The sequence below is a fragment of the Rutilus rutilus genome (genome assembly GCF_951802725.1).
Source record: "Rutilus rutilus genome assembly, chromosome: 12".
In the NCBI taxonomy this organism is placed as follows: domain Eukaryota; kingdom Metazoa; phylum Chordata; class Actinopteri; order Cypriniformes; family Leuciscidae; genus Rutilus; species Rutilus rutilus.
The window spans coordinates 8008985-8036052 of NC_140217.1; the positions used below are offsets into that span (position 1 = coordinate 8008985).

The following is a 27068-nucleotide window of genomic DNA, read 5'->3' on the forward strand; positions in this document are numbered from 1 at the left end:
GATTACGATGAGTTTATCTCTAGCGCACGCACACACACACACATACACACACACACGTCCTTTACGAGCTGTCCGTGGTTCTGAAAAGAAACATCGAGTTGTTATATTTGTAATACGCCTAACAGAGCGTGATTTACAATTTGTTTTAGACATCATGGTTTTCTTTGTTTTACGTAAATTATTTAAATGTAGCCTACGTTTATTTTTCTCTAATGTTAATCCTGTCAGAAGTTTCGTTTGAACTTTCTGCGTATTATCTAATCAGCATAACATTGCCTAAATAATATAAATGTAAAGACTGGAAATAAACTTGAATATAGAATATTAGAATTGGCACTGAAATGAAAAAAAAAAAAGAAGAAGCTTGTGAATGAATCACTTAATTAGGGAGAGCCCACGTGACGGCAGGTTAGTCCTCCGGTCATAAGAACAGGTGGTCGCAGTGAGCTGAAGTACAGATCAAACGGCTACTAGAACACACACACACACTGCTAAAGAGAGTTCTTTTTCTTTTATGACTGATGCAGTCCACAAGTTGTTAGGCACAGAAATCTTCTCATAAATGAAAGTGAGCTAAAGTTAAAGTCCAGTTGTTTTCCACTTGGCGCGCGCGCGTGTGAGATCATGAAGGTTGAGGAAGATGTGCGGAGCGGTGGAGCGGTGACCGGTGCTCGGGCCAGCAGTGACTGCTGTATCACCAGACTGCTGAGCGTCGTGGAGAGCGAGTTACAGGCCGGCCGAGAGAAGGGGGACCCCACGGAGAAACAGCTCAAAGTCACCCTGGAAGATGCTGAACTCTGGAGGAAATTCAAAGAAGTCACCAATGAAATGATTGTGACGAAGAACGGCAGGTGAGCCGCGATGAAGTCTTTTGATAAAGCAGTGGCGTTTGTTTATATTAATTAACACATTTGTTTTGCACAGAATATGGTAGAAAATATGTTTGTGAAGTTTACTTGAACTTTTGAAGAAAATAAGTTAATACGTTCTAATTGCTTATACTTATTTAATTAGTATTTACTTCTAATTTCTAATCCTAGCTCTTTTAATAATTTTAAGTCACATAAATGTAATGATGCAATGTCTCTGCAGTGTTTCACAAAATATTATAATTATGTATTTGTGCTATCATCTTTCTTTAAAACATTTAAAGATGATATTGAAAAAAAAATCACAAAAGACATTTATTAGGTTTTAAGTGTTAAAACAATATTTATACTGTTTAAAATGAAGAAAAACTGGACACTGGTTGTCACTCTGCGAGGACACCCGTGAGAACTGATTTCTCATCCAGTAAAAATCACTTTGGGTCCATATGCTTAAAAGTAATTGTAAAAACAGCTTCATAAATTTAGTTGCTGCCTTATTCAAAGTGGCTGTATGAGTCATTTCATAACTATATATAACTCATATATAACTATTTTTATTTTTTTTAAGTTGCTTACATTATTTTCATGAGTTAAAGTAATGTAAAAACATTGAAATTGACTTATTGATCATATCATTTTTTACAGTGTATCTAATACAATGACGACAGGACATTTTTTTAACCGTGACTTAAGTGTCCAAATACTTTTGTCCACCACATTTAAAATTTACTGCAATATTGTTTCTTGAATGGTTTAACAGAGAGAATAGGGAAAAATGAAGATGCAAATATTTTAACATTCAATGTCAAAGTTTAAACCTAGAACTTTAAAAGCAAATTTGTTGCTCGTAATCCTTTTGATAATGTTAATATCAGTTGTAGTTTTGGTGCTACTTTATTTTTTTTTTATTTTTTTTACTAAAATGATCAAACTATGTCTCTCTAGTTATCTGCTTTCATTTATCCATCTGTCTTTCTATCAAAATGCCTTGTCATCTCTAAGCAGGTTTATAATTGTATGTTGCTATTGGCACATGGCGGTGTTTTTGATGTTTTTTTGGATCAGGCAGATTCATTTAATTGAAAAAGGCTTGTTGTGTTGTCAGGCTGAAGGGTGACTTGACCAACTCATTCAGTAGTTACAGGTCAGCTCTGCAGGTGGGTGTCCTTCCATTTGCGGCCCCTCTTAAACTTGTTCTCATCCATAAAAAATAATCATGGGGGGGAAAAAGTGGAAAATGACTAGCGTCCAGCCTCTCATGAAGTTTGTGCTTGTAACTGCTCGTAGAGTTTTGGCAGACGGTGTGGATCATTGTTGGGGGAATAACTTTTTAATCACTTATGCGAGTGTGTTAGAGCTTTTGGACAAACAAGATTTTTGTCTTAAAGGGATAGTTCCCCTAAAAATTTAAATTCTGTCATCGTTTATTCGCCCTCATGTAAATCCAAGCCTGTATGGCTTTCTTTCTTCTGCATGTGGAACACAAAAAGTGTTTTTGTCCATGTAGCGAAAGCCAGTTGTATCCAAAACAACACTGGAACCCTTTGACTTTCATTGTATGGACACGAAAAACACAAATGTATTTATGTACCATAGAACATACACTCTTGAAAATAAAGATTCCAAATGAAGGTTTTCACAGCAATGGCATAGAAGAATGATTTTGGTTAACCTTTCATTGGACAGTTCCTAAAATAACTTTTTCTTTTTAGAACCTTTTCCACTATAAAGAACCAGGCGCTGGTTTTAACATAAACATAGAAGTTGAAGATTCTTCATGGAACTATCAATTTTTGTAAGAGTGCACAGGAGATCCAGTAACCATTTTTAAGCAATTCTCCTGTCACAATTCTTCCTTTGCAGGAGGATGTTTCCAGTTCTGAAGGTCTGCGTGACGGGTCTGGATCCCAACGCCATGTATTCGTTCCTGCTGGACTTCAGCCCCGCAGACGGGCACCGCTGGAAGTACGTGAACGGCGAGTGGGTCCCTGCGGGCAAACCTGAGCCTCACAGTCACAGCTGTGTCTACATCCACCCCGACTCCCCCAACTTCGGTGCCCACTGGATGAAAGCTCCAGTGTCCTTCAACAAAGTCAAACTGACCAACAAACTCAACGGAGGAGGCCAGGTGCAGAAACACTGACACGTATACACACAATTGTAATGCATGAACTAGCTGAAACAAGTTCCACTTCTCCGTCTTTCGCCATAAGTTATCCATTATTATCTCTCTGTTTGCGTCTGTAGATTGATAAATCTGAGAAACTGACATTTGTTCCATGCGTTAAAACAAAGGCCGCCTGCACATTATACGCATGTAACGCTCGTGTTGTGCAGGTGTGTAATGCCGTACGCGGCCTGCTCTGTAATCTTGAGTAGCCTCTCAGGTCTCTTGTGTGTCCAAACAGGCCTCTCTGTAGCTTTTAGGAGTCTTGGCCTGCCTTTAATCACCCTGTGCGCTGCCACGGGGAAATTTCAAGTGTGCATTTATACAATTAGTGCTCTCCTCGGCATCCACTTCACCTATGGAGCCCCTTTGTTCAGCAGGGACTGCATGTAAACAGGAATAAACAGCTCTTAATTGGCACTTTTCTCGTTTAATGCACTTCCTGCCGTTCAGACAGAGAGTGGTCTACTTCAGCTAGCCATCCTGGCTTTCAGCGAGGCCGCTGCGAGGTGCTCCAGCCCGCTCCATTCGAGTATGACTCCGCCACCAAATTATTATTGGTATTTACATGACCCCTCCCCTGCGCCCTCCCCGCCACCCCATCCTCTTCTCCTGTGTTCCTGCCTGGTCCCTATTTACCGGGGTTTTTAAACGCGGAGCTGGCAGCGGAGAGGACGATGAGAGAGAACCAGCTCTAAATGAAATAATTGCTGTGGTTAGTTGTACATTATGGTAATTACCTCTGTTTTTTTCTATGCAAAATTAATTTAGCCATCAGTCCTTAGATGTTCAAAAAGGCAACATATTAAAAAAAGGCAAATGGGAGAGAAAGGCACACAAAGCCCTTTATGTCCCCTGTAGCCATGCAGATGAGTACCTGCCCCTCATCAGTCATTGTAATCTACCAATTAGAGAGAGAAAAAAAATCAGCTTTTCTCTCTCTCTCGTTCCGCCTGTCTCTTTCTCAGAATTCGCCCGATAGATTTAATCATGCTTGACGTGGTCACTGCAGTCATTCCAAGAATTTTTTATTTAGACAATGCAGTGTGTGTAAATATAAAAACCTACCAATATGTAGTGATACTGTCAGAATTTAAGAACTGGCTCCCTTTTAACTGATAATTGGCCACGTCCCACAGTGCTATGACCTGAATAATATCATCTTGATATAGGAAATAGCCTATATTATTTCTCATCTGATTAGACATATCAAAACAATTAAACAGACATCAAACTGCCATACAGCACTTACAAAATAGCCACTGTTTGCAGTGTATGATTTCAGGTAATTTTGTACAAATAAGAAAATAAATGGAATGTAATTCCAATATATAGCCTAGCTGCTGTAAGTGGCTATAATAATAATAATAATAGGCTTCAGAAATATTTTTAGCATCTACTCCAGTCTTCAGTGTCACATGATCCTTCAGAAATCATTCTAATATGCTGATTTGCTGCTCAATTATAATTGGTGCTCAATTATTAATAATGGTTCTTATTATCAGCGTTGAAATGTTGTTTATGCTGCTTAATATTTTGGTGGAAATCGTGCTTTCTGCGAGTCTTTGATGAATAGAAAGTTCAAAAGAACAGAATTTATTTGAAATAGAAATCTTTTGTTGTCACTTCTAATCATGCACCCTTGCTGAATAAAATAAATGTTTTTTTCATTAATTTTTTTATCTTATCCCAAACTTTTGAATGGCTTTGTATGCTTTCCACAAAAATATTAAAGAGCAAAAACTGTTTTCAACATTGATAACAATAAGAAATGATAATAATAAGAAATAAGAAATCTAAATATTAGTATGATTTCTGAAGGATCATGTGACACTGAAGACTGGAGTAATGATGCTGAAAATTCAGCAATCACAGGAATACATTTTTAATATATAAATATAGAACAAAATCTTTTATTTTAAATTGCAATAATTTTTTGCTGGGTTTCACTTTATTTCGATGGTCCACTTTAGTAACTTGTCAACTAACTCTCATTTGAGTGTTAGTAGACTGTAGTCGACTAGTAGACTGTTAGGTGTTAGTAGAATAAGTTGACATAATTGCAAAGTTACTTATAGTCAGTAGAATGTCTGTTGGGGAGCATCAAAATCAAGTGTTAACAGATATTAAAAAAACTAATACTCTAATGACTGTTACTTGACATGTAGTTGCAAAGTTACTTAATAGTTAGTAGAATGTCTAAAGCATGTATGTATTGTTACCCAAAAATTGTATGGATTTCTTTGGACTTTAGTCTGTTTTAATTCTTCTTTACATTCAAAATCTACAGGTATTTGCAATTCTATATCCTTTGTTTCATACCTCATTTAGAATTTAGTTCAAATTCAGTCTAAAAATATATACCGGTGCAGTATGGACCTACATTTTTAGCTGAAGTCTTTATGTACGCCACCTTACACATATGTTGTAAAACTAATGTCCTGTAAAGAACGGATTTCTTTCTTACTTTTCTTTTGTCTTCTGTTCTGATCACCTGATCCAGATCATGCTGAATTCTCTCCATAAGTACGAACCTCAAATTCACATTGTTCGTGTAGGAGGAAGCCACAGGATGGTGACAAACATCTCTTTCACAGACACTCAGTTCATCGCTGTAACAGCCTACCAGAATGAGGAGGTTAGAGCATCTTCACTAAACATGCTTAAAGAGATAGTTCACCCAAATATGATTTATTCACTCTCATGTTTTCCAAAAGACAGACAAATATTTTTTTTTCTGTATAGCTTGAAAAGTACGGTTAGGCAGGATGTTTATGCTGCTCTTTACCAAGAAGTGAAAGTAAATTATGAAAAGCTCTCCAAAGTTACAAAGTCACTCCAATGGGAGTTATTGTCTATATCAGTGTGCACTGTTTCTGAACTCCCTGAAGTTTTTCTTCTGGGAAAATGCACGTCACAAAGTTCCTCATTTAAGTTATTACCGCCAAAGGCATACGCAAAAAAGAGGACGAGGCCTGGTTGAGTTGCTTTAATAGTGTGTTGAAACTCGCAGTTATGGTAAGGGGCGTGACATTTCCCCAAATGTTCCTGAGCGATTGACCAATCACAACACACTGGTACAACTGACCAATCAGAGCACATTGAAAGAAAGGTTCTGCAATGTAAAAGATCAGGAAAAATAATGTTTTTGAGCTTTCCAGCTCAAAAAAAACCTATCCTAGTTGACCCCAAAAACAAAATCAAGACTTTGAAAAGAGGGCATAATAAGTCCCCTTTAAAGGTGCATTTACACGACAACGATGTACTAAAAACGGAAACATTTTCCGTGTACAGACGACAACATTGTCAAAACGATCCCCATTTACATGGATCCGCAAAAACGATTAAAGGGATACTCCACTTTTTTCGGAAATATGCTCATTTTACAACTCCCCCAGAGTTAAACAGTTGAGTTTTACCGTTTTAGAATCCATTCAGCCGAACTCCGGGTCTGACGGTACCACTTTTAGCATAGCTTAGCACAGATCATTGATTCTGATGAGTCCAGTAGCATTTCTTTCAAAATGACCAAAGAGTTTCAATAATTTTCCTATTTAAAACTTGACTCTTCTGTAGTTAAACCGTGTACTAAGATCGACGGAAAATGAAAAGTTGCGATTTTCTAAGCCTATATGGCTAGGAACTACTCTCATTCCAGCGTAATAATCAAGGAACTGTGTGGCTGTACCATGGGTGCAGCAGGCGTAATGATATGACGCAGCGCCTGAAAATAGGTCTAATAGGTTAGACAAACTTAGTCCCGGTCACGTTGGAAGAAGTTACCGAGCTGGGGACTATTTTCAGGCGATGCGTCATATCATTACGCCTGCTGCACCCATGGTACAGCCACACAGTTCCTTGATTATTACGCTGGAATGAGAGTAGTTCCTAGCCATATAGGCTTAGAAAATCGCAACTTTTCATTTTCCGTCGATCTTAGTACACGGTTTAACTACAGAAGAGTCAAGTTTTAAATAGGAAAATTATTGAAACTCTTTGGTCATTTTGAAAGAAATGCTACTGGACTCATCTGAATCAATGATCTGTGCTAAGCTATGCTAAAAGTGGTACCGTCAGACCCGGAGTTCGGCTGAATGGATTCTAAAACGGTAAAACTCAACTGTTTACTTCTGGGGGAGATGTAAAATGAGCATATTTCCGAAAAAAGTGGAGTATCCCTTTAAAAACAAGTATTGTGCTGCCAGGCCAGTAGTTGGCGATGTCACTTTGTAAAGAAAAACTACGCGCCTACGTTTCACAAATTTGCATTTTTGTAGTTTACATGAAGACAATAACAGTATTGTTTTCAGAAACTTGCACTTTGAAACCCATTTTAAAAAGTTAGCATTTTCAGGCCCCCAAAACGCTGTTGTCGTGTAAATGAACGGCCAAAACGCATTTTTAGTTGAAAACAGTGTCGTGTAAACGTATAAAATAGCTTTTTAGTGGGAAATCTTGCTGGGTGAACTGTAGCCTACCTTTAAAAAGAAGCTACTTGTTTGTGTTTTGCTGAATGCAAAATATAATAGCTTGTAAAATTGTTGAAAGAAATAATATTAGCTGGAGATGAAAATATGTGACCTCTGGTGTTCAAATATTTTATCCTCATAATCCTTCTGGTTTCCTTCCCTTCGTAGATAACTGCACTGAAGATAAAACACAATCCGTTTGCCAAAGCTTTCCTCGATGCAAAGGAAAGGTACAATGTATTTAAATTACATCGAACAAACATTGTCAGTATCAGAAGATAAGTTTTCTCACCAATTTAACAATGCGTATTTCAACTCATAATAATATCATAGCAGGCATTAGCGCTAGTCAAGCTAGCATGACTGTGCGAAATCAGCCGTGATTAGCGACCAATTATTAAACGTTTATGCTTTGAATCGAGTGAGTGTGTGAGTAAAGGAGCTTGTTGGAGAGGCAGTGTGAAGTGAGAGTGAGAGATTTTAAGCGGCTACAGTGAAGAATGTGTGAGATATTACACAACAATGTTGGTGGAATGAGCGCTGAATAATTGTACTCCAGTAAATGTAGTCATAACTTGACGGGAGACGAGGTACAACACTCCTCTAAAAAAACTACTTAAATGAGACTCACTCGGTACTGTGTAAATTTGAACAATTACAGGGTGAATCTCATTAAAAGGTTAAAAAAAAGTTATTTTCGTTATGTTCATCTAAAACTTGAAAGAAAAGAAAGAAAAAGAAACATTTTGCATAAAGAAAATGTACACATATATAATACGAATGTATAATGAATGCATATTTTAGGACCATTTGAATATTTTGCAACTGTAAAGGAAAAATTCCAGCCCCAAATTATTATTAGTATAAGGTGTAATTTTTATTCTCATTGGTGATTTTCATTACTATAATACCATAGGTGTGTCCCAATTCGCATACTTATGCACTATTCTATTTCATTTGTAGTATAAAGTGATGCACTTAATTAACCGAAAAAATAAACTCTTCATCCGAAATCACGTACTGTCTGAGTAGGTACTATATTTGAATTTGAATTGACCATGACCGTTAAAAAAGTACGCTCTATATAGGATGAATATGGGTAGTATGAATGAAATCTGGACGTACTACATCCTCCATGTTGTTACTCTCATGTGACCGACCAGCGTCAGTTGCATCGCTTCACTTCCATTCACAAATCTCCTCTCATGCCCTCACGGGATAGTAAAGTGTCCATCGAATGCACACTTCAGAATCTTGGCGGAAGTATAGCAGGTCGTCCGGGGACTTTTCGAATACTACTCTTTTGGCGTACAGTTTTTCGCATACTATTTAGTAAGGAAGTATTCGATTTCAGACACCGCTAAAGTATGGCATGTTGGACACTTCATGCACTCAACTGTCGTAGCTTTAATTACGTAGTGGAGGGGGCAGGGCTGTCAGATTACAATGGAGAATGACAAAATAACCGTATAAAATTCATACACTACATGTTTGAGTACATAGTGCACAGTGCATAGTTTGGGACACACCTAATGATTTTAGGCTATTATAAAAGGCAATACAACAAATACTACATTGAAATATAAAACCATTTAAATAATATATTGTATTTATTTATATATTTTGCATTACAGTAGAGTTCATGATAAAAAAGAAATCCACCAAAGACAGACCATAAACTAGTAAAATATAAATACTGAATTTAATTACAAGATTTTAAGAAAGTTTTAGTGATGAAGTAAAATCAAAAGTGTCAGGAACAAATGAAAAGAGAGAGCTAGAGTAGGCTATGTGATAGGTTATGTTTACAGATAAACTTTACAAGTGTTTTTTTTGTTTTTTTGCCTGAAAAGAATTTAAATAGTGAAAAAGAAAAAAATATGTAAATGAGGTGATTTTGCATACATCATACAGTTCCAAAGTTTTTAAAATTTAAGTAAGATTGTTTTATACTTTAAAACTTTGAACAAACATGAATTAAATTGATCTATAGTGACAGTAACAATATTTATAATGTTACAACAAAAATCACAGGAATACATTTAAATAAAAATTGAAAAAATTGAAAAAAAAAAAGTCATTTTTAATTGTAAAATATTGTTTTACTGTATTTCTTATCCAATAAATGCAGCAAAAGAGACTTCTTTCAAAAACATTTAAAAAAGTTGTACCTCCCCCAAACCTTTGAACCTTTATGGATATGAACTGTTTTGATAGGTTAGTTCTTCATTTGAGGTTTGTCTCATTCACAAAGCTTTTTCTCTCCATAGGATCCATCCCAAGAATCATCTAGAACCTCCAGCTGAAAACCAGCATGTGGGCATACCACACTGTTAGTGATTCATTTTCCACTTTCTTAAAGTTGGCAAAACTAATATTTTTGTCTGATTTATGGACAATGAACATGTTTAAGAAATATTTATAGCATTATGCTAACAGTGTTGTGTGAAGCATATTGGTGTCCATTTGTTGGTTTGCAGGTGGATGGTTCATATCAAACCCAGACACTCTGTGTTCTAGTGGTGGCAACTTTCCGTACCCAGGAGGTTTACCGCTTACTCCCCACCATGGGTACAAACACTACCCAAGTCTGCACGGGCACCGAGCAGCCCCGTACCCATCGCCCTACCTGCCCCGCCATCATCATCACCACCACCCCCACCACCGTGGCCATAACTCAGGTGACACGTCATCATTTGAATCGTGTCTCAGCAATAGCTACAGACCACTGTGCTTTTTGCATTAAGAGAACCAATTAATCTAAAACTGAAAATCCCGTAATTATTTACTCACCATCATGTTACTCCAAAACCTGTATGACTTTCCTTCTTCTGTGGAACATGAAAGGAGAAATGTTGAAAAATTTACTGGTCATTCATTTCCAAGGGGAACGAGACTCAAGTTCCAAACTGACATATGACTTATGCACTATATTTCCAGGTTTTCTATTTATTCTATATTATGTATATTAGGGGAAGATGACCCCCTTAAGAACAATGTGCATTTAAGTTTAGCATGGATGATGATACATCAGGGAAATAACACAAAATAAATATAAATATATATATATAAAAAAATTACAATTATACAAAAGATGTAAGTTGTAGTGTAAGATATCTTACCCCAAGGGTCAGATTTGTTTTGTTTTTTTTACTTCAAAATAAAAACTATAATTTTTACTCAAGTCTAAAAACAGTGATGTGTCTGCAAATCCTTCATAAACAAACAAACACAGAAAATGTTGATATTCAACATAAAGTAATGTAATTGATCACTATTTTCCAGAGGCACAGAAACTGTTTTGACTAACTAAATCTCACAAATGTTGATATTCAGGTAAAATAGCTAAATTAAAAATATCACACATATTCATCAGCTGTTGAAATGAGATTTTGTGCCCTCTATGGTGAAGAGAAAAAGGGTCTAACCCTATATTATATTATATTTCATTTTATTATATTTATTAGATGAACTAATCACATTGTATTATATTATATTATTATTGTATATAGATATAAAGCTACTATTATATTTGTATCCACAGGCAAAAAAAAAAAAAAAAAACTATAACATGTCAGTATTTCTTTGCTAACTCCCTAATTGTTTTGTTTTTCATTGAAGTGTCTCTATCTGAGAATCTGAGTCCAGGTGCTGTGCAGATGTTCTCTGGTCACGAGAGCTGGACAGGTGTATCTCCTCCTGGCCCTGCTGGGATGCTGTCCATGCCTCCTGCTCCAAGCTCTCCCGGAGCCAGCAGGTCAGAAAGAGAACTGACTTTATACAGATGAGCCTTATTAAGTACGACAATATGTCAAACAATAAGGTAAAGCAGTTTTACATACAAACCTGAAGTAAAGTAATGTTTGCTCATCTGTGATTTTTCAGTCAGTATCCATGCCTGTGGACTGTGAGCAGTTGCACTGTATCCTCCAGTCCTCCAGGGGGCATTGTGAGCGCCACACACAGCCAGGAGGAGCCTGCAGGTGGTGGCTCCACTTCTACATCACCCTGCTCCTTACTGCAGGGACACGGACCAACCAGCTCCGAGAGTGGTGTAGATCAAGCCAATCACAGTAGGGTAGGCGGGATGAGCTGGTCTTCTGTCACCACCCACTCATTTTGAGTGCTCTCATGGTGTGGTTTTGAAGTGTTAATAGAGTGCAAAAGTGCACCACTTTTTCAGCGGTGTTGGTTCCGGAAGTAATTTTCCCATTCATTTCTCCCATAAGGATTTAAAGGTGCCCTAGAATTTGAAATTGAATTTATCTTGGCATAGTTAAATAACAAGAGTTCAGTACATGGACATGACATACAGTGAGTCTCAAACACCATTGTTTTCTCCTTCTTATTTAAATCTCGTTTTTGAAAAACACCCCTGATAAAATTTGCATATGCCAGCCCATGTTCAAGGCCAGGCGGAACTGCGCAGCCGAATCATTTTTCTTCGAGAGACATCATGGCTTGCAAACGAGCGAAGCATGGCAGTTGCTCAGTGTTTGGATGTACAAATGAACACAAAGGTATTTTTTTAGTTCCTTCATCCGAGCCTCTGAAGAACCAGTGGGTTATGTGAATGTCTGATGTGTAATTGTTCAAGTTCAGACAGATAATCTTTCTCTCAAAGTCGTTCAATACTGTTTATGCATCAGTAAATCAAGCCAGTGACTAAACGATCAACTTCACGTCACTTCTCTTAGTAGGATGAAAATAATCTTACTTAAACTGTGATTAATATACAGATAGCGATCAAAGAATAATCCCTTTCCAGTCGCCCAAGCTGTCAATCACACAGCGCGAGTTTATCTGGACACTGGCCAAAACTCTTTATGAAATCAATGACGCTGTTACACTGCACAACGAAGCTCTTACTGTACGTACATCATGTTTGCATTGGTGAAATCATTAGTGAGAGTGCAGAAACTGCGTTGCAATGATAAGATCTTCATTCACGTGATCAACAGGCTTACACTGAAGTCTCACAGCAGCCAATCACAGCAGTGGGCGTTTACACTGAAGTCTCACAGCAGCCAATCACAGCAGTGGGCGTTTACACTGAAGTCTCACAGCAGCCAATCACAGCTGTGGGCGTTTACACTGAAGTCTCACAGCAGACACGCCCCTTCAAACAGAGCGTTCAAATCAGAGGCTAAAATCAGGCTAGGAAAAATGCCTTTTATTTCTAAATTATAACAAATTTTGATCTAAAAAACATACTAACATTATAAGGGCACCCCAGGAAACATTCTAAAATAATAAAATAATCCATGCAAGGGCACCTTTAAAAAAAGTATTTTTTAAAAGGGTTATAAGCCACGAACCAAGCTTACCAGCTATGAGGTGAATCATAATATTACAAACCTTGATTTTAAGCAAATACTATTTGAAAATCTGACAAAAATACAAAGGGACAAGACTGTGTACTTAACGGATTTATTGAGGGAAAGAACTACAATACCATTAAGCCTTGCGAACAGCATAATTGAATTAAAAAACGATGGAGAAATATAAAATTACTCATTTAATTTTTTATTATTATTATTAATTTTTTTTTTTAGAGTGTCAGGAGTCACACTCGATTATGTCATTCGCAGTGCTTAGTGGGAGTGGGCGGAGCTAGCTATTTTGGCACGTTTTGCTTGTGACTCTCTGATTGGTGGAATTTTATGTACAGCATCATGGGCAATAGGGGTGGGCGATATGACTAAAATCTTTCTTTATGATATGAGAAATTATTGTAAATAATTTTTACAGGAATGATATCATGATATAGATGTTTTTATCTTTTTTATTTTTGTTATTAAACATAAGAAGCAAATGACTAACAATAGGACAAATACAATAACAAAAATATGAATTTACATTTTTCAGGTAGATAATATGTAGTTAGACATAGTACAGAAATTAAATAACCAAATGTAAAAATAAAAAACTGCATAGTCTTCACTGTATGTATTAATTTATTCTTATTAAAGCTACAAACGTTATCCAGTCAACAGCAGTAAGTTATTTTCTATTTGTCTTTTGTTGTTTGATTAACATTAATGATACAGAGAGCAGCGGGAATATTAGGCTGCTGTCACTTTAAGACTTTGAGCGCACGTATCCATTATACTGATACACATCAAGTTTTCACCCAACTGTTTAATTTGACTTGAGTAAATACCGACTGCGTTTACATGAATACTCCACACGTTGGGCATTTTGACATCATTTTGTGTGTATTCGACGATTCAAGTGCAATAAGACGTGAAAGAGAACTGAATTGGCGATCGCATGCTGAGTGACGCGGCTTCCTGTGCACACGACTACGCTGTGTGTCAGCTCGTGCACCACATTGACTTCTTTTTCACAGTTTATTGCCCTTAATAAGTCTTTATAACATTAAGGATGTCCCACATTTTTGATCGCCTTCTGAGAGAGGCAGTTTTCCACGCCAGCACTGACATCAAGCACGTCACGCTCTATTGTCTCATTTATGCATTTCATCACTCTAAAGTGTCAATAGTGCTTAAATATTTACATACCGCGATACACTCTATAGCAAAATCTCTAATGATATACCATCGTCACAATATCATTATACCACCCAGCCTTTAGTTTTTCACCACAAATCCCAGTTAAACACAATTATTTTAAAAATAAGTTGAAATAATGCAGGCTGAAGTTTCAACAGAAGCAATTATCATCGATTAACAAATCTTGGAAGCTCAAAGGTTTATAAGTTATCATTAAAAATCAATTTTCCTGTGGAGAAAATGAATGTTTCTACTTCCGGAACCCAACTGTTGCACTCTATTGCCCTGTCCCAAATGATGCCCATCTATTATAATAGAAAAGGGGGAACTTTTTGTGCTTTCAGTATTTGTGCTTGGCAGCCTTCTGTCATAATATCGTAATTTGGTACGTTGCGAGTCAATACAATTGATCTGAGCAAAGCTTTAGTGTTAATGTTGTCATCACAAGTCAGTGATCATTTAATAACACCAGTGTCATGGGTTCAATTCCCAGGGAACATACGTTTGGATAAAACCATCTGTCGTATAACTGCTTAACTGTAAATGTACACCTCCTTTCAAAAGTTTGGGGTCAGTAATATTTTTTAAATGTTTTTGAAAGAAGTCTCTTATGCTCATCAGCTGCATTTGTTTGATCAAAAATATTAAAATATAATTTATTCTTGATGGCAAAGCTGAATTTTCAGCATCATTACTCCTGTCTTCAGTGTCACATGATCCTTCAGAAATCATTCTGATATGCTGATTTGCTGCTCAAGAGACATTTCGTATTATTATCAGTGTTGAAAACAGTGGTTTTGCTTAATATTTTCTTGGAAACCCGAATGTTTCTTTTTTTTTCCAGAATTCTTAGATAAATAGAAAGTTCAAAAGAACAGCAATTATTTGAAATGGAAATCTTTTGTAACATTACAAATTACGTCATTGCTGAGATTTAATAATTAAAAAAAAAAATCTTACTGACCCCAAATCTCTATATTTTATTTCTCTTCACAGTCTAATTGTACAACAGTCTGGTCAAAAGTTCAAAGTTGTTATCTGAACACAGAACATCTGACTGGAGTGACTCATACAGAGAGCTTAATAGAACTACAACTGAGGTAGAAACTCGACAATTAGGCCCCAGCATAAATGGTTACTCTAGTTAATCAATTAAAACACTTTGGCATGTGGAACAAGGCAGTTTTTGGCAGGCACAGTGCTTTTGCTCTGTGGACTTTTTTTTTTTTTTTTTACCTCCGATTGAGCACACAACTGCAAACACGTTCATTTACTATCTCTTTTTTTTTTTTTCTCACACACACACATTCATTGCATTCACTCTTTCACAGGCAGAAACACAAACACATTACAGTTGCATTCACAGATTTCACACCACTACACACACAGTTCCGCTTCCTCCAAAAGCAGGCCTCAATTACCCGTAGTTTGCATAAAGAGAAGGAAATTATTCCCCCATCATATTTTTCCACTCTTGAAAATGTTATTTTAATTGTGCCGGTGGAGTGGACCACTCTGTTGTTTTCACACGAGTGTAAAAATTAATGACGGCTGTCCAGTGAATGGGGCCTTGGCATGAGTTTAGACCACTATGGGTATGCAATAGACTCTCTCTCTCTCTCTCTCATACACACACACCTCATAAAGGCACATACACAGTGTCTAAGCAGCTTCAGAAATGACCAGGAAAAAAAGTTATATTTTCTTGATCTATAATATTTTTATTTTCCAACACTGACTTGTTTCATATTAGACCTTGTTTATGGCTTGTAATGGCAAGTCTTATTTTGAAGGTGCACTATGTAACTTTTGGCCCTCTAACGGCTAAAAAAACAAAAACCGCATGCATTGTTTTGGTTGTGCTTCGGCTCTGCGTGATTGTGCAGCGGAATATGGTTACTGCTCATAAACATTCACTGCTAGGCTTAAGAGATATAACCAGTTTAGATGGAAAGGATCTCAAGCTGACTAGCTGAAGACGTTACTGTAGCTTTACCCGTTAATAGACGCGGTACACAGCAACAACTCATAAAGAAATGACCCTTCACAATAAATGCTTAAAAATGAACTGTTAGAGAGCAACATATGGCAATTGATCTGTTCAATAAAATACCAAACTCACCTGTTGAGTAGAACGAACACCATCTCCACGTCGCTTTTACATTTCAAATCCCTCAGTTCTTCCCATCTCTGAATAGCCGCCAATGTTGTTTCTCGTTTTATTACGAGCTCTGTTTGGCTTTTTCTTACGTGAGATTCCTCGGAGGTTCAAGATTTAGCGGCTCCACGTCAACTTTTCTTGCTTGTTGTGACAACTAACCTCTGCCACTCCCACACCATACACACGTCAAAGTAGCCGGAGCAACTTTTCTCTGTTTACCAGATATAAGATGCGCATGAGCGAGTGACGTATGTACAGAATTTCCCACAAAAAATCTAAACACCTACAATAGGCTTACCATAGTGAATCAGGGTAAGACAAAAACACGTTTTGGAAGAAGGATTGATGATGTATTTAACAAACAAGTTACATAGTGTACATTTAGGCTTTTAAAAAGGATGAAAATGTAAAAAAAAAAAAAAAACCTATTTAGTACCCAGCTGATATCTAACCCCCCCCCCCCCCCCCCCAAAAAGCAAGCACTTATGAGAAAAATCATGACTACAGTAGTCAGTAGTAACCTGACTGCTAGTGTACTATGTACCCGAGATGTTTTTTGGGTTTTTTTTTTTTAATACGAACTTGTGTACAAGACAGTGCTTGTATTATTCTGCTGTTCCAAGGGATTGTTCACCTACAAATGAAAATTTACTCACCCTCATATCATTCCAAATTTTGAGAAATGTCTCGGTGCTTTTGAAAGTCATTGGTTACCAACTTTTTGGTAACCAACTTTATTTAAAATATCTTTTTTTTTTTCACAGAAGTCAGTCATACAGGTTTGGAACAACATGAGGCGGAGTAAATAATGACAGAATATTCGGGTTTGGGTGAACTATCCCTTTAACAAGAAACATTTTAAATATGAACAATTCTGTTTTTGTAATTATGTAGCTAAATGATTCCAGCTTCACTGTATTTGTCCTGTTACTGCATTGTATTTTTAAAATACATGTGATCATATTGGAAGCCCTAGTGTGCTATAAAACCTGTTCAAACTACCATTCTTTCAAATATACTGATATGAAAGATATACTGCAAATAAAGTCTGAGTTCATCATCTTTTAGTTGCCACCTAGATACAGTGACTCAATGTCCATGTCATAGTCTTTCCTGGGAGGCTCCTCTGGACTGGAGAACTCCTCACCCAGCATCCTCCACCACGGGAGACGCATGCTCTGCATCAAGGCATTGTGGGATTGACGGGCGCGCGTGGCCACAGGGCAGGAACGGCTCAGGAACAGACTAGCATCATCCGCTTTGGCATCCTTCAGGGACGGCGCATCTAAAATCAAAAACAAATGAGTGGTTTTAGGGGGCGTTTACAACTATAAACTGAGACCTTTTTGTGTTTTGGCCATTCATTAACACAACAATGGCATTAGGGCCTGAAAATGTAGTTTTTGAAAACGATACCGTTATCGTATCCATGTAACCTACAAAAATGCGAATTTGAGAAAACAGTGACATCATGTGTATTACATGTTCAGTCTATTTTTTCTCGCTTTTCAATTTTGCTTTCAAATTCGCAATCACACAGGCCTTATGCTTTGCAGACTTCATGATGTCATACTTCATTTCAGCAGATCAGCCTTTGATTTAGGTACGTACTTAATAAAAGCTCCAAGTCTGTGTTGATCTGCACAAGTAGAGCCTGTCTGTGCTGCTCCTGTGCCCGATCAGATGCTCTGCTGAGCAGATGCTGGTGGAGGAGACTCTGAGCTCTCTGATGGAGATCCACACTGTCCCCTGCTGACATCACAGATGACTGCACAACAGAAAAACCATCATCATTGATAAGATAACTTAACCTGAAAAGGCTGTGTTTTTTAAATTGATTCTTAATTTCCAAAGACATTGAACACCAAGAGAACACCAGATTTCATTTCTTCATAGTGACTTACAGGATGTAGAGAGATGTGCTCCTGTATCTGTTGCCTGAGCTCTGTTCTTCTACTGTCAGTCAGTCCTTTGGGTCCTTTCAATGGCATGAGAATAGTCCTTTGTGCTTTACGACGTTTTAAAAACCGCAGAATCTGACAAAAAGACCATGGGCTCATAACTGATCAAGATTATCAGGGAAAAAAAACACTCAACCACTTTATTGTATTAATACACACACTACTGTTCAAAAGTTTGGGGTCTGGGGTCTTACTGACCCCAAACTTTTGAACGGTAGTGTATATGATAAATGACAAGTGACTACGATTATTTTCACATAAGTGTCCAGGGTTATTATAGTTAACTAAAACCTTTACTTGAAATGAAATAAACCTTAATTGGTTAAAACTTAAAACTCAAATCAGATAGATAGTAACATTTCTCATTTTCATTTAGTTTAACTTAATGTACCAAAATAACTAAAACTGAAATAAAAATGAGACAAATAGATATATTTGTATAGATTGACAAAAACTTGAAAACTGAAATAGTTTAATAAATAAACATTTTAATAAAACTATAACATTATCTCAATGATACTAAAATAACACTGTAAAAGGTTTATTCAGTGTCTCTGTGCGCTCACGGCTCTCTGTAGAGTGACAGCAGCTCTGTGCTGTCTGAGAGTGTATGTGCGCTGCTGGAAGTGGCGTCTCTCTCGGTGTCCTCTCCACACACTCTGAATCCGCACGGCTGCCTTGTTCTCCAGCTCTCCCAGGTATTTCTCCAGCTGTGCTGAGAGAGGTGGATAATCATAGCAATTAAAGACCTCATGAAATGGTTTGACGCAGTTTTCTTTCAAGTGTTTTTCTTTCAACTGAAAAGGTGAGTTGAGGCTGGACATTTCAAAGGTTTTTTTTATAGTCTATAGGCTTTAGTTTCCGTCACAGCCATCAACTACAATTTTCTACTTGTTTCCATAACAAGTGAAATATTATAAACAAATTTTGTTCATTTTTACAAAGTGAGGGAATAAAACACAACCCAAAAACACAAAATTACACACACAACCTTAGACTCAATACACAAATTAGTTGTTTTAGTATTATTTATATACTATTATAGCTTTCATCTTAATTTTGCTTTTGTCATTTTCATTAGTTTGAATTAAATGTTACTATTTTAGGTTTAATTTATTTTTACTTCAATTTTAGTTAAGTTTTAGTTTTTCATTATTTCCAGTTAGTAATTTTAGTGCTTCAACTTATACTTATTTCAGTTAGTTGCCAGGGCATTCTCATTTTTGTTTAGTTTACATTTGTCATCTAATATGTACATTTTATTTTAGCTTTATACCATGGTCTGTCAGAATACGCAATTCTAATTGGCTGAAATGTATGCGCTCACACCGTGTAATGCTTAGGTATTGTTCTATATTATTCTCACGCGTGTGTGCGCCTGATACACACAACAATGGTTATCATACTCATTCCATTTTGTGTTGTTACCGGCTGGTAGTATCTCCATCAGATGAAGCTGGTGTTGGCGGAACTGTCTCATGGCTCTCTGTCTACGCAGACACACTTGATGACGTAATTCCTCTTCTGCGCGTTGACTTTCGACGTGTTCCTGTCGTTGTCTGCGCTTTTCCCTAAAGCACATAAATAAATCTCATTTACCATAGTGTCACTAAACTGGAATTTCCTTTAAGGAGTGTCTAATTTTACACCAAGTGCAAATAGCCTGCCTTGTCGGCATAGGCTATTTACACTAACTAATGTCTGGTTGAGCCAAAGAAAATTACCTATCTGATAACAGGAGGAGTGGTGTGGAGAGTAAGGGGCCAGGTTTACTAAGCAGGGAAAATTAGCGTGAGAGCGTAATTCCCCAAAAATCGAATGATCTACTGACGACGCGCAAACTAGAGAACACAGACGGAGCCGGATCATTTTCATAAGGACCAACGCAATCTACCAAGAGCAGCGCAAATTAGCATCAGGGGCCGGTTTCACAAAGCTATTTTAGACCGGTCTATAGTGTTAGACAAGTCTAAAATTTGCTCATAGACTAGTCTAATGCAAGTTAGACTGTTTCACAAAAATACTGACTGACTTAATTTAGACCAAAAACATTAGACACCTCTTACCCCCAGGCTAACTTAGGTCTAAGACTCTGTTACCTTGGCAACCAGCAGTAACAATCAGTTACATTACAAACAGCCAAAAGAAAAGGGAAAATGGCTCATAATTTAAACATTTCTTCTTGTTACTTATTGTTCTCCGCTAAATTTCCCAAGTAAAATGTCCTTGTAACTGTTATACTCCTCCAAACACATGTTTTCCGCTGGGGTAAACTGCACTGAGCGGTTGAATGCGCCTACTCAATCCGCCATGTTTTTTTGTTTTGAAAAGTGTCTTAATTTACCCAGAATGCATTGCAGTGTAGTCCTACTTAAGATAGTCAGAGTCTTAAGTGCTTTGTGCAACGGTCTGTCTGATTTAGATGTCTATCTGAAGTCTGACTATCTACTATATCTAAGCCATAGTCAAAGTCTATCTTTGTGAAACCGGCCCATGGTTTAAGACATGCTTTTTTATAAATAATGGCGCAGATACCAGTAAATCGACTAGTGCAAAACTTAGTAAATCACCTTGCATGATACATTTAAATAATTTGCTCTAGGGCGACAAGATTATTTCAAATTAAACCGCACGCGTTTCGGCAAAGGCTGGGATTATTTTCTGCGCAGTTTGTCAGTGAAGCACGGCTCTGTTCTCAGTAGTAAATGCGGCTCCATCTGAAAGCCAGAGGGCGCTCTCGCACAGAAACTCCAAATATGCCCCTCAGAAGTAAGATCGTTCCGGGAAAACCCTATGAGCATCATACTATTGCTGTAGCTGAATAAACAGAAGATTGAAACGCTTTGATTGATTAAACATGACTAATAAACTACTACAATATCTGGTTTATCCGAGTTCTTCAAGCCTTCTCTGGTATTTTCATGATAATAAAGTATAGTTAATACTTCAATGCTAATCGACATATCCTTTATCACTGTATAGAATACTACGAAATAATATGTTGTGTGCCTTATTCTGTGTAAGAAGCCACATCATCTCGCAGAAGGATACTTTCAAACACTCCGCTGACGTTATGAAGTGAGTTTGGAGTAAAAACATGTTATTAAATGTTGTCTTTTGTTGGACAAGAGGTTCATAAATGATTCTCATGTTGGGAAAGATGTTTGACGCATGATCAATGCTTTTTCAAATGCAAGTTATAAGCGACTCAAACATGCTTTCAGATGGAGCAGAATTTACTACTGATCACAGAGCCGTGCTTCACTGACAAGCTGCGCATAAAAAAAATAATCGCACTAAGCCAAAACGGTTTAAGCGTGATTTCGTGTTAATTGCGATTAATCGTGCAGCCCTAATCTCCTCCCATAAATTTGGCATCTGAAAGGGAAACTCCTACAAATGCAATAAGGTCGTAACCAGAGTAAAAACAAAAATAACGCTCATATTTCACTGCATGTCTTGAGTAAATCCTGACTGTTGTTCTTTAACACCAAGAGAGGGTTTGCTCTGGCACAAGCTGTTAGTAAATCTGTCCCCAAGTCAGGTTGCATTAGCTTAGTGCAAATAGCCTCTTCCTTTTCTTTATTGCATAGCTGTTGTGTTCAGCTCCTTTATTCAGAGGGACTTTTACTGTATTATTTCCTTACCTGAAGCTGCGTTGTATCGTGCTGACCGCTCTGGGGAGTTTCCTCAGTCTTTTTCTTGTCTGATGGGCTTTCCAGGCTGCCTGGATAATACAAGCTGCTCTCATACACTCCTCAGATGACTCCTTAATATAATGCAGAGTGAAGAATTACATACTGAATGAGAATATGAGAAAACTTCCTCTACAGTTCATCATTAGCTATGATGCAAAATTCTGAAATCCTCATGGTGTATCGATCAATGTTGTCATTTCTACAGAAAAGAGGTTGGACAAATAAAACAGAGATCACTGATAGATATTAGTATTAAAGGTACAGTATAAAAAACAGCCAGTTTAATTCAAAGGGGTCAGAGAGACGGCATAAAATGATCACGTAAAACTATATTATGAGTTTTGATGCAAGACACCTTAAAGTAGGCATGAAACAGAAGTTGCGATAGGTTTTCTCCCTATTGTAACGTATAAATGAGTGAAGCAGCTTCTCAAACAAGTAGGGGGGACTTGATTTTGTCCATTGGGAATTGACTGGATCATTGTATTGTGATTTGCTATTGCTGAGTGCCAGTTAACATCATCAGAGAAGAGAAGATGTCGTTGCAAGAGGGAGGGGAAGTCATTTTGATTAAAGATTACAAGTATTTGAATTTAAAAATAATAATAATGTACATGGATAAATCATTTAAAATAAATACTGCAATGTGCCATAAAAAATAGAATTATTAATTTTTTCACATTGACTATCATTATAGGTGGACTTCTAGGGGGGAAATAAATGAAATGCTACCAAATGTAAAAGTTGTCTCCATTAAGGTATTTATCAGATGCTTTACGCTGGTGGCTGCTGACCTTAGTGTCTCTCCATGAGACGTCTGACCGCAGGTGATCAATAAGCTGATCCAGAGCAGAGTCAAAGCCTTTACCACGCCAGTCTTTTACAGCTAAATCAGCCAAACCTGCAGGACAAAACAAAGGAAACACACTCAGACACTAAAGGCTCATTTACACCAAGAACAATAACTACAACAATAACTAAATCACTGTCTAAACCAACGCATGATAATGTCCTGTTCATTATAAGCATGCCCTGCAGTTCTGTCGTCTGCTGCTTTAAATGCTCGAGCACTTTACAGCAGGATGGATTCTGATTGGCTCTCAAAGTTTTTATCAATCATCAGCTAGAAAAAAAAAATAGCTATGAAAGCGATTCCAATTATATTATTCCTCTGTGCCATTATAGAGTGCAACAGTGACTGCCCACTTTTTTAGCGGCGTTGAAAAAAAAAACTACAAGACTGTGTACTTATGGTACCCAACTGTTGAACTCTAGTTTATTCTTATAGTTGTAGTGTGGACTCTAGAATGATTTTTTTTTTTTTTACTATATCTTTATTGTTATAGTTATTGTCTTTGATATGAACGGGCCTTAAAGCTCGAAGACGTTCTGAGATCTGAGTTGACTGTACCTCTGTATCGTCTGTGAATGAGCTGATGTGTTGAGCTGCTGTGGTCCATAATCAGAACAAGAGTCTTTACAGCTGCTCTGCCAATCACAGGATTCGAGCTACTGGACATTTTATACACAAGATCATCCATGATGTCAGTCAGAGCCCGGTTTCCCATCTCAGCCACTACAGCACTTCAGAAAAACAAGGGAAAAGATTTTCCAAAGTATGAGCAGTCATGTGGATAAAGACTGTATCATGAACCAAGTAGCTTTCTGTTGTACCCGTTTGCCCTGAAGATATTGTTCCACATGGTGACGGTAACAATGGAGACGTCATCGTCTTCACAGATCTGGACACTTTCATAATGTTTAGATCTCAATACTGCAAAGGGAAACCAACAGTTTCATTTCAGTTCATCATCTCTAAACATCTTGTGATGGTCAAACGCTGCTAAATTTATAGACGTTGTTTACCATGATGAATGAGATGTCCGTGAGCCCTGAGGAGCCAGCCAATGGAATCAAAGACTCTTCTAAACAGACGAATCAGCTCATTATGTGCCTTGTCCTGTTGTAGAGAGAAATGAAATTATCTGGTTGCTATATTGCAGTCTCTACCAATTAAAATAAAAGTCAGAGTTGATAGAACTACTTAGAAAGGGTTTATTTTGCATTATTAATCAGTCAAGTACATGAAATAACCCAAACTGTCAAATGTTTTTAATCTTTTAGATGCCATAGACCCCCATATATGATCATTCTAATGCAAGGGACTCCATTCCTAAAATTTAAAAGGCAGTAAAGGCCTAATCTTATACTGTAAAAAGATATTATGTAATGTAATACTGTAAAAAAAAAAATATATATATATATATATAGCATATATATATATATTCATTTATTAATATATATTTTTTATTGTAACCTAATATTTGTTATATAATTATTTTAATCTATTTTCATTGGTGGTGGTGGAGATTCCCCCCTTACATATGTAAATAGCTGCCCAGAAAATAGTAGTATCCAGAAAAGCACTATATTACGGAAGCGTATTGCATTCACTTGAGGAAAAATAATCTACTCTGTTTTTATGAATTAACGAGTTAATTATCTCAGAATTACGAGATAATTTTTCATGAATAAAAAGTTTTTGCTCTGTTTTTCTGAATTAATGACTTAATTATCTCAAAATTATGAGATCATTTTTCATAAAAAAAAATATTTTGTTCTGTTTTTCTGAATTATTGAGTTAATTATCTCAGAATTATGAGATCATTTTTCATAAAAAAATATTTTGTTCTGTTTTTCTGAATTATTGAGTTAATTATCTCAGAATTATGAGATCATTTTTCATAAAAAAAATATTTTGTTCTGTTTTTCTGAATTATTGAGTTAATTATCTCAGAATTATGAGATCATTTTTCATAAAAAATATTTGCTGTTTTTCTGAATGAATGACTTAATTATCTCATAATTCTGAGATAATTAACTCAATAATTCAGAAAAACAGAGCAAATACATTTTATTTCAAGAAAAATGTATCTCATAATTTTGAGATAATTAAGTCATTAATTCAGAAAAACAGAACAAAATATTTTTTTATGAAAAATGATCTCATAATTCTGAGATAATTAAGTCATTAATTCAGAAAAACAGAGTAGATTATTTTTCCTCAAGTGAATGCAATACGCTTCTGTACTATATAAATGTAACAAATTATTATTATTATTATATTTATTTTATACTTATATATTACATTTTTCTTGAAAAATTTCCACAGACCCTATAGCACTTCCTTGTAGCCTCCGGAAGTCCCTGGACCCCAGTTTTAAAACCCAATTCTGTGTGATTCAGGAAACTGTAATATCGTACCTGCAAAGCTCTGTTCATTAGACGGTCTGCAAGAAAAAGAAGACTTTCCACGGCCGATGGCAGAAATTCATGACTGAACGCCTCCATGTGTCTGAAATCACCCAGACCCACACAGCATGTGCTGGACGGACGAAAACTCGCGTTAAAACTCTGTGAGGCTGCGAATGAAAGCAGTATTCACTGTGTATTTAAAACAAATCATCTTTAATTTGAGTACCTGAGGAGGTCTGCCATCTGTGTGAGGACTGCATAGCCCCCTTGAATCTTGACTGGACTGAATGTCAGTGAAGATGAGCAGTACTGCAGCACACCATCAGAGTAAAGCCACTGTTTACACGCCTCCAGATCCCTCTGATCTCCTGAAGACTTTCTGTCCAGAAGATCTGTGAATGTGAAAGCTGTTCAAGCTCATTCACATAGGAGATACATGCTTGTGTTCTAGGATAGCTGACATGTAACATGTACTTCATCTAAAACTCATTTAAACAACATATTTATAATTAGACTAGAATTACTACACATGCAGTGTTACGAGCTCATAATAACAGATTACATTTGCCACTTTTAAAGAGTATTTGTCAAATTGTCACAATTTGGGTGAGCTGCAAAATTTTTACCAAACGAAAGTATATAGTGATAAACATTGGAAAGGACAGGGCTTTACCTTTTAATGCAGAAAGCACGTCGTTAAACTTGTTTTCAGATTTTTCTCTAGTGTTGGCGACCAGACTCTTTAGTTCTGGGTTTATTTCGTCTCCTGATAGAACCATTGCGATCATCACTGGCTCGGAAAATAGAAGGCTTCAAATATAAGGACGATAAAAGTGCATGTTGTCGAATATCGAGTTCTGCACAGGCAAAGCAACAAGACGGACAAGAGCCTCTTTGGTTTCTACGGCGACCTTACGTCATCTCCCTGCGACCATCCGTCTTTCGGTGCATGTGCTGTTATTTTTTTACAGTCTATCATGTGCTGTTCACATAAACTCATTTCATGTCATGCTAAAGTGTAAGGTGTCCAGATTGCTGAATTTTTTATTTTATTTCAATCTTATTGTCTATTATTTGAAGAGGGAACATTTTTGATGACATCTGTGTCTGTCGTTGTTTCCTTGACAACAGCGCCCCCACCTGGCTGAGTCGAGGATGGTCTAGATATAGTTGTAGCTAGCAAATAACACTGTTGTTATGTTATAATGTTAGTCTGTTGCAGTATGTTAGTCAGCGGGAAAAGTACTTCTTTATAGGCTAAAACTTTCAATTTGACATTATTGCAAAGTGTACATATACATTATATATAGGCTATATAATGTATATAATCTTAAGATTATTATATTATCTGCCAGTAGCCTACAGTTTATATATAGATAGATAGATATATATATAGTTTGAGAATATTACCTGAAAAACCGATAACATCAGCAATTTTCATTCAAGCAACTGATTTCTGTAAATGAATGCAAAACTAAATGTACAACCCCAAATCAGAAAAAGTTGGGACACTGCACAAATTGTGAATAAAAACAGAATGCAATGATGTGGAAGTTTCAAATTTCAATATTTTATTCAAAATACAACATAGATGACATATCAAATGTTTAAACTGAGAAAATGTATAATTTTAAGGGAAAAATAAGTTGATTTTAAATTTCATGGCATCAACACATCTCAAAAAAGTTGGGACAAGGCCATGTTTCCCACTGTGTGGCACCCCCTCTTCTTTTTATAACAGTCTGCAAACGTCTGGGGACTGAGGAGACAAGTTGCTCAAGTTTAGGAATAGGAATGTTGTCCCATTCTTGTCTAATACAGGCTTCTAGTTGCTCAACTGTCTTAGGTCCTCTTTGTTGCATCTTCCTCTTTATGACGCACCAAATGTTTTCTATGGGTGAAAGATCTGGACTGCAGGCTGGCCATTCTACGCAGCCATGATATTGTAATTGATGCAGTATATGGTCTGGCAT

General features: G+C 36.8%; 2 protein-coding genes across 2 annotated transcripts; one reads left to right on the top strand and one right to left on the bottom strand.

Annotated features, from left to right (window-relative positions):
- Positions 1–197: 197 nt before the first annotated feature.
- On the top strand, positions 198–11628 carry tbx19 (T-box transcription factor 19; the record flags this gene model as incomplete). The annotated part of the gene is made up of 8 exons (XM_084425436.1): positions 198–851; positions 2733–2997; positions 5540–5674; positions 7674–7735; positions 9776–9837; positions 9986–10186; positions 11127–11262; positions 11391–11628. Exons 1-8 carry the CDS (start codon positions 625–627, stop codon positions 11626–11628), a joined length of 1326 nt encoding a protein of 441 aa, XP_084281562.1. The 5' UTR covers positions 198–624.
- A 4885-nt stretch (positions 11629–16513) lies between these two features.
- Positions 16514–26024, bottom strand: iqcb1 (IQ motif containing B1). The gene is made up of 13 exons (XM_084426841.1): positions 25769–26024; positions 25322–25487; positions 25105–25225; positions 23707–23800; positions 23515–23614; positions 23252–23424; positions 22635–22741; positions 21790–21911; positions 19571–19713; positions 18709–18857; positions 18086–18217; positions 17793–17949; positions 16514–17466 (listed from the first exon to the last, which is right to left on the bottom strand). Exons 1-13 carry the CDS (start codon positions 25881–25883, stop codon positions 17246–17248), a joined length of 1800 nt encoding a protein of 599 aa, XP_084282967.1. The 5' UTR covers positions 25884–26024; the 3' UTR covers positions 16514–17245.
- Positions 26025–27068: the final 1044 nt, after the last annotated feature.